Source organism: Neovison vison, chromosome 1 (assembly GCF_020171115.1).
Source record: "Neovison vison isolate M4711 chromosome 1, ASM_NN_V1, whole genome shotgun sequence".
In the NCBI taxonomy this organism is placed as follows: Eukaryota; Metazoa; Chordata; class Mammalia; order Carnivora; family Mustelidae; genus Neogale; species Neogale vison.
Window position 1 is genome coordinate 282,856,126 of NC_058091.1, and position 13,152 is coordinate 282,869,277.

The following is a 13,152-nucleotide window of genomic DNA, read 5'->3' on the forward strand; positions in this document are numbered from 1 at the left end:
AAAATTAATTTAGCTGGTTGGGTGCAGAGTTTGAAATGATCCCTTTTGCTGGATAGGCAAAATCCCATACTACTTTGTTTGTTTGTTCTCATTTATGTTTTAGTCTCAATTGGGAAAAAATTTAATGATTATTTTTCTTCCTTAGACTAAACCATAAAAATGGGAACTCAATAGAGATTTATCCTGGAGATGGATCTGTTTTCAAGTCAGAGGGAGCTTATTTTGGGAGGTATTTTACGTATTATTCCATTCAAGAAGGATCAGAAGAGGTAAGCTGACAATTGGGTCTCAGCTTAAGAATTTGTATATAGCTGTTTTCTAAATAATTTTGAATATATGTAGGAAATCTGATCGTTACATAACATTGCTTGCCTACACGTTCTGGAGAACTCATACAACCTTTTGCCAGCATTATCACAATGATTACTAACCACCTTATTTTTACTGCATTCTTATCCTCTGTTCTGCCAGTCATTTGCCTAAGTAATTTGTGTTAATTTTTTTTAAGACTTTCTTCTTAAGTAAGCTCCACACCCAAGGTAGGGCTCGAACTTACAATCTTGAGATCAAGAGTCACACATTCTACTGACCGAGCCAGGTGGGTGCCCCAATTTATGTTTAAATCAGAAGTTAAATTTAAACTTCTCATGTCATAGAATTTATCAATAAGGAAACACTAAAACCAGCAGCAATACTTTGAATCAGTATTCTTTTTTGAATTAAAATATGCACATTAAAAGCACATTCTTTTTTTTCCTACCAGGTAGCTGTTTGCATATTTAAAATACCTCTCAGCTTCTAAATCTTTATATACAACTAGAAAGTTAAACAAGGGGCACCTGACCAGCACAGTTGGTTGGGCCTCCAACTCTTGGTTTTGGCTTGTGTTGTGATCTCAGGGTTGTGGGATAGAGCCCCGTGGTGGGCTCCATGCTGAGGGTGGAGTCTGCTTGGGATTGCCTCTCCCTCAGTCCCTCGCCACTCTCTTTTAAAAAAAAAAAGAAACAAGATTGTCCTCTGTTTTGAAAACAGTGAAACATAACATGATATATTTAATCTATCAGACCAAAATGTAATCATATGGCTATATTGTTAATTGTCTAAATTTGCTTGTCCCAATCTGACATGTGACATCCACCGTTATGTAAGGATCACTATAGGATCACCTGGCTTGGCTTTGCAGGACGGAACATAATGAATATGTTTTCTTTCCATATTACAGAGGGGAAATTGGAGTGATAAATTATTTGTCAGTTTTTCCATCTATACTTCCCACTGTCCCCTCCACTCCCTAATTATATTTTAAGTAAATCCCAACTATCTTTCCATTCATTAATATTTTTATGTATATAACCTATATATAGGAACAGATTTCCCACTGGGTCTATTTGTAGGAAAGTATTCATTTATTCAGTACATGTTATTTGAATACTCCTAGGCAGACACTCTGTCAGGCACTGGGTACATGAAGAGCTCCTACCCTGAAGGGTTCATAACCGAGTAGTCAGATAGGCAAACGAGGAAATGAAATGAAATGAAAGTGTGACCAGTAGTGTGTGTGCGTGTGTGTGTGTGTGTGTGTGTGTGTGTGTGTAGTGCATGAGACAATCAAGTAAACAGGCAAGTAGAGTAGGTATGTGTACCTCTACTGCTGACTGCTATGTACTGAGAATTTGAAAATGTACAAGATAAATACAGTACATCTTCCTGGAGCTTCAGTTTTACTCAAAGACATAAAGGAGAGGGATGATTTTTTTTTTTAAGATTTTATTTATTGAGAGCAGGAAAGCACGAGTTGGGGGAAGGGGGAGAGAGAGAGGAAGAAACAGACTCCCTGCCAAGCAAGGAGCCTGACACAGTGCTTGAATCCAGGACCCTGAGATCACAACCTGAGCTGAAGGTAGACGTTTAACCAACTGAGCCACCCAGGTGCCTCTGGGACAATAATTTTTATACTGAAGCAAATATATCAGGGAGGAGAAATATGAGCTTTGGGGATAAAACAGAAGGTCCAGATGAATTGTGCTTTTGTGGTGGACCGCTTTGGGCGGGCTTCACTCTCAGACCTCTGTGAGCAACACTTCACTTCATGTCTGTCCACTGGAGTGAAGAGATTTAGAAATCCTGTCTTTTTGGGATAAAATTGTTGGCTCCTTACTTTAACCCATACTCAAAAATAAATTCCAGATGGGTTAAAGGGCTAAATGTAAGAAACCAAACTTTCTCATGGTCAGGAAAAAATATGGAAGAACGGGGCTTATAATATCGGGAGAGGGGAGGTCTTCTGAAGTACAACACAAAACACTGGAAGGCATAAAATAAAAGCTTGGCAACCGTGAAGTTTTCAACTTATGTTAAATTTTAAATATTTAACTTCTGTTAAATGAGATAAAGCCAAAAAGATAAGCAAAGGCCTAGAAGAAAATATTCTGCATTACAAATCAGAATAAAAAGACCAAAACCAAAAAAACCTCTCATAGAAAAATGAGTGAAGGGGGGGGTGGGAGGTTGGGGTTCCAGGTGGTGGGTATTATAGAGGGCACAGCTTGCATGGAGCACTGGGTTTTGTGAAAAAATAATGAATACTGTTTTTCTGAAAATAAATAAATTGGAAAAAAAAATGAGTGAACAGTAAGAATGGTTAAGCCATAGAAAAGACAATATAAATAACTCCTAGTATGTGGAAACATTAAGGTTTACTGCTTGCATCAAAGAAATGCAAATTAAAATAACGTATTTTTCTCTCATGGAATTGTCGAAAGGTTGATAGTGTCTACTGTGGGCAAGGGTGTGGTGAAAAGGGTGCTTTCATAGTACTGGTTGGAGTATAAATTGATTCAGTATAAATTGATTCTTTCCTTCAGGAAAGACAATGTGATAATATCAAGTTAAATTGGCAGAAATCCTGCCTCTTAGTATCTATCCTAGCAGAATATTAGCACGTATACACATAGAAATATGGCCAGGGATGTGGATTGTAGCATTGCCTGTAGTAACAAAAAACTGGAGGCAGTCGAAATGCATCAGTAGAGAAATGGTGAAATGAGCTGTGTGGTCAGATTATGGGGACGCTGTGCAGCAGTTTAAAGGAATGAGGAAGATGTAGATGCAGAGAGAGAGAGAGAGAGATTGAAAGATCTCCAAGACACTGTGAAAAAGGAAAGTTGCAGAAGAACATGTACAATGATATCTTTTGTAAAGAACAAAAACCCCAAACCCAAATATATGACTGTACACATGTAAATGCACAGGGGAAGATCTGGGCAGATAAAAACCAAACTGAAGGGACACCTGGGTGGCTCAGTTGATGAAGCATCTAACTCTTGATTTTTGGCTCAGGTCATGACCTCAGGGTTGTGAGAATGAGCCGGCATCAGGCTCTGTGCTCAGCAGGGAGTCTGCTTGAGATTCTCTCTCTCCCTCTCTTTCTGCCTCTTCCACTTATGTCTCTCTCTTTCTCTCTCAAATAAATAGATAGATCTTTAAGGAAAAAAAAATGAACTGGTTACTTTGGGGAGGAGTGTGGGATTTTGTTGGGGAGGGGGAGTAGGGAGGGGCTTAAATCTTGTATTTTTTTTGCTTGTCCCCCCCCCCAAAAATATTAGTGATATATTGCTACTTGTATGCTTAAATTTTTAAATAGGAAAGATGTAATTACTTCTGTAGAGATAAGAACTTGGTGCTCTGGAACCACATTAGGAGGGACACCTGACCCAGAATGGGGGAAAAATCTTCTGGAGGATGATATGGCTGAGCTAGGATCTATAATTACATTTTATTTTATTTTTTAAGTAATCTCCACACCCAATATGGCACTCAAACTCAACCCCAAGTCAAGAGTTGGATCAAGAGTTAGATGCTCTACTCTGAGCCAGGCAGGTATCCCTAGACCTGTAATTTTAAAGAAGGAGTTACACAGAAGAAGAATAGAGGTTGGAGGAGTATATAGCTGAGGGAACATACTTGCTTAACTCCTTGCATGGCTGGTTTCTTGTTGGTAAAATTGCTATTTACGTGTCACCTCCTCAAGGAGGCTTTTCCTGACTATCCAAATTAGAGAAACTACCTATGACACAGTCATGGTTCCCTCCTCTTTTTTTTTTTTCTTCCCGGCAATTAATACTATGTGACATTTTCTAACTGATTAATGTTCATTTGCTAACTAGCCCACACTAGAAGTAAGCCCTGTCTTGTTCAACACACCTTTATTGCTAGAGGATGAAAAAGATAGATAAATGTCACCTAACTAGAGGCTGGGGCGAGTGGGGAGTGTTGAAGGAAATGAAAATGCTATACATAGACGGAATGCTAGAGAGATCCAATGTTGGGGGGAATGTCCAGGGAAAAGACTAAATCACGAAGTTGGGCCAGCTCATAAATGGCGCATGGGAAACTATATTGCTTTTGCAGAGCCACTGAAGGATTTAAGTTGGGAAATGGCATCCTATTTTTGTTAGGTCGTTTCAGAGGAAGATAAACTGGGGTGGGGAAGAGGTAGACCAGTTAGAAGACATGTTTAGCAGTTCAGGGAAGGAAGTATGAGGACTAGGCAGTGGTAATGAGAATGATGACGATGGGAATGGACACAAGAAATATTAAGGAAACAGAACTGATGACTGACTGGATAGCGGGGATGAGGAAGGACTTAAAAATGATGACAGATTATTGAATAAATCAGTGAGTGGTGGTGCCAAGCACATTATTAAGCCAAAATTTTATCAAAACTAAGTTGTTTTGATGATGGCTGCTTTTCGATCTTACCAGGAGATATCAATAAAACATTTAAATTCTATTAGATCTCAACTCCATTTGCCTAAGAGTAAGATCCTCTTAATTATAAGGTGTATCCAGATTTCAGAGGTGTTAAATTGTGAAAAATGAGCATCTTAGAATTGATGAAATAGAGGAGTAGAAAAGACAAGAACTCTTGGGATGCTTGGGTGGCTCAGTCCATTAAGTGTCTGCCTTTGGCTCTGGTCACGATCCCAGGGTTCTGGGATAGAGTCCTGCATCAGGCTTCTTGCTCAGCAGGGAGCCTGCTTCTCCCTCTCCTTCTACTTCTTCCCCTGCTTGTGCTCTCTTTCTTCCTCTCTCTCTCTCTGACAAATAAATACATAAAATCATAAAAAACAAAAACAAAAACAAAACAAGAACTCTCAAGGAACTCAGTATCCAATAGAGAAAGATATAAATAGTTAAAATCCAATAGTTTGAGTGTCTATCATGTGCCTTAGCACATTGCTGGGAATACAGAGGTCAGCAAAACAGACACAGCCTCTAGCTTCATGAAGTTCTATCCTAGCAGGAAAGACATTAAGTAAAAAAGTATTAAGTTGAAATCATAATGAAAACCAAGAAGCTAGAGTGGAGGGTACTGTGCTTGTGGACATACCTAGGTTTCACCTAGTCTGTGGACCTCAGTAATGGCTTCCCTGAGAGGAAGGGAAAGTAGGAGTTAGACAAAGGGAGATGATGGAGGAGGCAACGAGTTCCAGGTAGAGAGAAGACACCACAGGTATATATGAAGTATAGAAGGAGAAAATGCGGATTTTGAAATGAAGTTCATTCCATTTTTTACATGTCAAAGTGAGATATCCAGTGGAGAAGCTTAGTAGAGGTTTAGATACTCAAGTCTACAGTCCAGGATAAAAGAGGAGGGACTATTTTTTGATGATCTACTATATACTAAATTCTTCCCTGGGTGTTTTATCTATGAATTATATCATTGATCCTCAGTCCAGATGGTAGGTAGTATCCCCATTTCATAGGTTGTAGGTGTCCTGGTTTATAAAAGTCTGCATAAGGGGCACCTGAGTGGCTCAATCAGTTGGGCCTCCAACTCTTTTTTTTTTTTTTTAAAGATTTTATTTATTTATTTGACAGACAGAGATCATAAGTAGGCAGAGAGGCAGGCAGAGAGAGAGGAGGAAGCAGGCTCCCCGCTGAGCAGAGAGCCCGACGTGGGGCTCGATCGCAGAACCCTGAGATCATGACCCGAGCCGAAGGCAGAGGCTTTAACCCACTAAGCCACCCAGGTGCCCCGGGCCTCCAACTCTTGGTTTCAGCTGGGGTGGTGGTCTTCTCTCCTGGTTGTGAGAATGAACCTGCCTGTGTGGGGCTCCTGCTTACTGTGGAGTCTGCTCCAGATTCTTCCTCCTCCTCCTCCCAACAATGCCCGCCGCCAGTCCCTGCTCCATGCACTCTCTCTCTCTTAAATGAATTAATGGATAAAATCTTTAAAAAAAAAGTTACATAAACCTGCCTGTCATTACAGTTAGTAAGAGACATACCTGTGATTTGAATTCAGCTTTGTTTTAACTTCAAAGCCCATCTTCTCTCACTGATGGTAAAGTATGGATGGGCTATATTCTCTTGTGGTTCAAATTAGATCTGTGCTACTTTTTTTTTTTTTTTTAATTTATTTGACAGATAGAGATCACAAGTAGGCAGAGAGGCAGGCAGAGACAGAAAGGAGGAAGCAGGCTCCCTGCTGAGCAAAGAGCCTGATGCGGGGCTTGATTCAGGGCTCAATCCCAGGATCCTGAGATCATGACCCAAGCAGAAGGCAGAGGCTTTAACCCACTGAGCCACCCAGGTGCCCCATGATCTGTGCTACTTCTTAGCCCTCATATTTCGGTTTCCTTATCTAAAAAAAAAAAAAATAGGTATTAATAGTTTTTATCTCAGAGTTGTTGAGGAGTAAATGAAATAAACCATGTACATTACATAGCATAGCACCTAGCATATAGTATATGTTTAATAAATGTTAGCTGTTGATATTATATTTATTATGCACACAACTTTGGACTCTGCTGGGATTACCCAGGAAGAGTCAGGAAATCAGAAAACAAAGCTGAATGCAGAACCCCGGGGAAACACAAATATTAATGAGTCTGAGAAAGAGGGAATTCAGAGGAAATAACAAAATTTTTCAATTCAAGAAGCTGAACTTATAAGGAATACACAAATTGTCTTCCACAAATTGTAGCAATAGTTCTTCCATTAATAAAATATAATAAAATTATTTATTTGTTCAACTAAAATAGCTTTTTAAAATTTATATAGGCTTTTTTTTCCCTTTTGTTCTGAGGGGTAAAGGGGGGAGCTTATATGATAAGTTTTCTGCTAATGTGTAGCAAAATTAATGTAGTTGCCATATTAAGTACAGTCAAAATTTAAAGTGTGCAGTAAATTATAGGGCATTAGAATGCAACTTTTGTAACTCTCCAGGATGAAAGCTAGACTTTAAAAAATGGGGAAAAAAGGAAAAGCATTAAATACCTTTAAAAATATACCTTTTGAGGGCTTTTGATGAAGTTAAAATAACTGCTTGCCTTGTCACAATATAAATACAAAACTGAAAAAAAATAGTTAATTAATAATGGCCAGGATTTATTATTGAGCTATTTCATTTTAAATTAATTTTCAGAGAGAAGAGAAAACTTACTCAGTAAATAACCTTCCTCCTGATAGACCAGGAAGTCTGTTCTCTGTGTGTTCTCTAATTAAACAAGCAACCAGGTAAGTTCTTCACATTCAACTGACTCACGTGTTTTGTGTTTGAGAATCCTGATACATTTTCTGGTGGTTAGGGTTAGATTAAGAATTTGTAGATACAGTGGAAGTAAGTGTTTTGGTGAAATTGGTCAGTTTTTCTGGTCTCTTCATTTATAAAATAAGGTAATCACATCATTTTAAGAGTACTTCTGGCTTTGAAATTTGAAATTAAATATGGAGAAACATCCAAATATGGCAAACAAGTGGTAGTAGGAAATGGTGCCTTTTCTCTGGGTGAGTGCAGTGAGTGCATCGTCATTGTGCCTTGGAATCAGCTGAGGATTTCATGGTGCCTTTTACATCTTCATGCTTTTTTATCTTACAGAGTAATAGAGAGTCTGAAAATGAAGTGTAGTTTGGTACTTTGGCTCATATGTTTTTAAAATTCTACTAACTAACTAATCTGTGGCAGTCAGAACCATGAAAGTGTATTGTTGGATTAAATTATTTTTTTAAAGATTTTATTTATTTATTAGAGATCACAAGTAGGCAGAGAAGCAGGCAGAGAGAGAGAGAGAGGAGGAAGCAGGTTCCCCACTGAGCAGAGAGCCTGATATGGGGCTCAGTAACAGGACCCTGGGATCATGGCCTGAGCCAAAGGCAGAGGCTTTAACCCACTGAGCCACCCATTATTTTTACAAATGTCTAAGCAACTTCCAAGCTAGATTTGAAAGAGCAAGATTGGTAATTTGATTTCCCACAGACAGTTGATTCACCTCCCTAGCACTCTGAGACAATAGAAAGGAGCACCTGAAAATTCTCTCCATTTGGAGTCATTTCATTGCTAAAAAAAAAAAATCAGAGGAGTAACCTTAACTATGTAATCTTAACACAAAAGAAAGCAACCCCCTTCCAGGGGAATAGAGGATTTCTGGAAGAAAAGTGTTCTGAACATATTTTAGTGGAAATGAAATTTAGTGGAAATGGAAATTTACTTGCCTACATGTCGTAGAGGAGTGAGAATGCGTTGCTAGAATTGGAAAATGCCATTATTTGCAAATGTTTAAGAACTGTTTTTCATATTCACAGAATTCTTCAACATTGTACCAAGACAAGGCTTTCTTTAAGCCATAATTATCGTATATGCTGCTGGAAAATGGTATCTTAAAATTATTATTCTTATTACTATTTTAAATATTTTTATTTCTAGGTAATCTCTATACCCAGTTTAGGGCCCGAACTCACAATCCTGAGATCAAGAGGTCACATGCTCCACTGACTGAGACAGCCAGGGGCCCCTTAAAATTATTTTAAAAGCAAGATTTTTAAAATTGTTTTATTATTTGCATACATACCTCTAAGTTCAAGTTACTTTCATCTAAGTCAAGTGAGAAATTCTTTGTAACATTAATATTGCTTTATTAAGAAAAATATCCACTTACTAGAAAAACTCTGCAAAGTCCAGCTTTTATGTTATACTTTGTCTGTAATTTGTGTTTCTTTTTTCTTAGTGGAGAAAGAGGGCAGGGGAATTGATTGGATTTGAAGTATGTGGAAATGTAGTTATTTTAAACTATGATATTACAGTATTCTATTGTTTTTCCATAACTGTAAAGTAAATTCTTTAACATTGACTTAAAGGAAATGATTCTTAGACTTTGATCTCTGTATCTGTACGAATTTAGTTACAAACCTATATATGTTGCTGTAGTTCCTAATGGTTTTCTGTGTTCTACGTAAAATTCAGCAGAACCGTGACTTTCCAAAGATACTAGAACTTAATCTGCTTGTCCTAGACTAATTTGGGTATCCACTTCTGGAAAAGTGAAAATATATGTAAGGATTCTATAGTATCCAACTTCTGAATAAAGTTACTTCAGAGTTTCATAATTAAATGGATAACTCTCTTTCCTGCTATTTTTATTAACTTGGTTTTAGGTACCTGGGATAAAGGATAACAATATACTGCCTTTGCTTTTGAGAGAATCACTCATACCCAGCGTGGGAAGATTTCTTGCATACTCTGACGACAAAGTACATGCTCTCTTTTTAGATGGCATTACTCTAACCCTAAATTGGAATTTCAGCTCTTTTATTGAAAAGAGACAGGTGATTATATTTCAGACTGAAATCTATTTTTCATTTTTTTAACCTGTGGAAATAGAACAAAGAAAATAAAGTACCACACTATTTCAATTTATTTTTTGAAGTGTAAAATCCATTAAGATGTTTTAGTAATCTCATTGGATTTCCTAGCAAAAACCAGAAAGGATGACAAATAATCATTCTTATAAAGGTAACTGATTATATAGAGAAGGACTGGTATAGAGGAGTGGTTAAATAATACCATAATCCTTGTAAAAGATAAGTTTTAAATTAATTAAAATAAAGTTTTAATGATTCATCTACTTATTATTTTTTAAATTGATAAATTAGAGAGGCTTTTGTTGCATTTTATGTTTGTTTCAGTTTTGAAATTATAAAACTTACCTTTCCTCCTTGCTTCTTAAGGTAGATCAAGGTCTCAACTTAGGTTGGGGTAGGTTAACTTTTCCCGATGGACAATATCAGTTAATTCAGATTGAACGTCCTGGACCATATGAAAGGTACTGAAAAGCAGTTTTAAAAATTCTCCCCACCCCCCCTTTTTAAAAAAGATTTTATTTATTTATTTGACAGAGAGAGAGAATGAGAGAGAACAAGCAGGGGGAGCGGCAGGGAGAGAAAGAGGGGAAAGCAGGCTCCCTGCTGAGCAGAGAGCCCTACTTGGGGCTTGATCCCAGGACTCTGGGATCATGACCTGAGCCGAACGCAGAGGCTTAACCTACTGAGCCACCCAAGTGCCCCTAAAAATTATTTTTATGATAGTAATAATTTTTCCTCTTAGAGGGGAAGCATATAAACATTATTTAAATGTTATAGATATTTTTAGTTTTTCCAGGTAGATAATGTGCATGATGTTATTCCAGCAGGTTTCAGAATTTACAATAATACTGGCATCTAGCATAACTAAATAAATCAAGTCAGCTTTAATCATTTCCATTTTTATTCAAGTGGTTTGTCAAAATAAATGTTTTCAATATAACTGACTTGCTGTGGAAATTGGACTGTGGAAAACTGTGTTACCAATTAATTAACCCCTTAACCAATTTGAGGTAAGGTTTACACAAATAACTAAACTTAGGTATATTTCTATAAAGTGGAATAAAATTAATTCGCTGATGCTTAAGATGGAGAAGACTCTTGAAATCAGCTTTTTATGAAATTTTTTTTGCTTTTGGTTTATGTAATTTGTTATAATCAGTCAACTTGAACATTCTAGACATGTTACTGATTTTACTTGAGAATATTCACAAAAGAATTGCTTTCTTTACCTCATGAATTTATTTTTCTGTTGGGATTTATTGCATTTTGGTCTAAATGCTCTAATATTCATTGCTGGCTTGAATAATTTGCATCAAAAATGTAGTGTCTTAAGGGCCCCTGGGTGGCTCAGTTGGTGAAGCGTCTGACTCTTGATTTTGGCTAAGGTCATGATCTTGGGGTTGTGGGATCAAGCCCCAAGTCTGCTTGAAATTCTCTTCCTCTCCCTCAGCCCTTCCCCTCCCTCTGCTTGCATGCATACCCAAGCATATACTCTCTCTGTCTAAAATAAATCTTTTTAAAAAACTACAGTATTTGGCAAACATTACTATTTGTTTCAGCTCATCACTTCTGATCATTTTATTAACCTTGATACTTGTTTTGTATATTCAGTGAGTTATATATAATTATACATTTAGAATGTATAAATTATAAATTTATGGGTGTGTTTTGGTTATAATTATATATAATTATATTTATATAAATATAATTTATATTTAATTTAAATAATTTTTATAAATTTATTTATATAAAAATATGTAATTGTAATTATACATTTATAATGTATAAATTATATATTAATGGGTGTGTTCTGGTTTAAATTTTATTTTTTTATTTTTGGTGGGTTTCTTTATTTTTTTTTTAATTTTAGAAAGCAAATGCTCACTTGTCTTAATGTGTAAAGACATTTTCATTATAAAACATAATGAAACTCATTTTACTTTGTAAAACTAAAAGGAGACTTTAGACATTTAAATTTGAATTTTGAGTGAAATCCAAGTATCACTTTGTTCTGATTCTTAAATCTCATCTTTATTAATCATGACTATGAGTAAATCATTTTATCCTTGATGAATAATGAAAAAAAACTTGCCTTTTCCATTTCGTTTTAAAAAGATTCAAAAAATTGCCCACTTGGGAATTTATCCTTTTCCCCCAAATTGTCTTAATAATTTTTCCTTTCTAAAAAATGCTTTTATAAATATTACACGTGCTTATTTTTCAAATATTTCTTTTAATGTTTTCAACCTAGATATGTGACAGCAGTTATATCATGGTGCAGAAGACTGATCCAGACTAGTCAGAGAGAGAGGCCCACACATCCTTCATCTTCTTTTGTTGAAGAAAACTGGTATGTATATTTTTTTTAAATTTCATCTGTGTAGGAGAGACACAAAAATTAAAAACATCAAATGGTAAACTCTAAGACTTCCTGATAGCTTAAGCTTGAAAATAATTTATCTTTAATCAGATATTTGTTACATTTCACCATATTTTATCTGAAGGTCAGAAAATTGCATTGAAAATTTCATATCAAAATGTGTGACTCCTTTAATGTGATAAATTCATCCTGAAAACTTGATGGAAAAATTTAAAGGTGTATTAAAAAATTTTAGTAATATTAAGAGAAGTAAAATGTTGACTAACTTAATAAACTTTCAGAAAAAGTTGATTTTGAAATCATTTCTATCATATTAATTACCTCTCCCATATTAATTGGAAAATCAACAAATAAAGTATTTTAGTCCCTCTTGTGTACCTTTCAGTGTGCAGGGGATTGGGCTTCAAAGGAATATTTAGGGAAGTTAAGACATTTCAGGGAGAGAGAAAGGGCAGAGGTAAAAAACATATTTTGTCCTGTGAAGACAGGAAGAAAACAGTTTTTATGGAGCAGATGCTGTCTGTTCGATGGATAGGAATGGATCTTGTGATCAGTAGAGGAGCTCAGACTTGATGGAATTACTAGTTCCTAAGTAGAACGAATGGCAGAAAGGTCATTAGGAAGGTTAGTGTCACTGAGCAGATAATCCGAGTACACAGGAATCCCCCGCTTTTCGAAAGTTTGTGTTATTACACCTCTGCACTTGTACGAAAGACCTCCATCAGTTTGTTCCCGGTTTTCTCCGGACCCACCACGCTGAACACGCCTGAGCTTGTCTGATCTCAGAAGCTAAGCAGGGTGGGGCCCCGTTAGTACTTGGACGGGGGTATGTACCTGTTTTTGCTAACCAAAAGAAATCCAAAAATGATTTTCGGTTTTAAGAAAAAAGGCAAAAAGTGAAAATAGCATTCGGTATTTTGCCGCGAACTCTTAGAGAGGCAGCTTGTACCCCGAGCCGGGAGAGTGGCAACTCTGAGCTCCTTCCCTGAGAACTACACTCAGCCGCTCAGCTTCAAGCCGCCAGAGCTTTGATTGTGCCTGGGAGCCTCTGTGCTTTCTCTCAATTTATTTTGTGCATCCATCAGCAAGGTGAGTCCTCAGGTCTCAAAAAAAGGCCTAAGAGAGGTTAT

At 36.7% G+C, this 13,152-nt stretch overlaps 1 protein-coding gene across 3 annotated transcripts in view; it reads left to right on the forward strand.

The window, feature by feature from the left end:
• Positions 1-13,152, forward strand: part of C1H5orf34 (chromosome 1 C5orf34 homolog) — a 33,777-nt gene that overhangs the window by 11,931 nt on the left and 8,694 nt on the right. For all 3 annotated transcript variants that reach the window (XM_044232287.1, XM_044232297.1, XM_044232303.1), the window contains exons 6-11: positions 146-269; positions 7,430-7,521; positions 8,587-8,656; positions 9,436-9,606; positions 10,009-10,103; positions 11,894-11,992. In XM_044232287.1, coding sequence (XP_044088222.1) covers positions 146-269; positions 7,430-7,521; positions 8,587-8,656; positions 9,436-9,606; positions 10,009-10,103; positions 11,894-11,992 — 651 coding nt within the window. The remainder of the gene's footprint in view (positions 1-145; positions 270-7,429; positions 7,522-8,586; positions 8,657-9,435; positions 9,607-10,008; positions 10,104-11,893; positions 11,993-13,152) is intronic.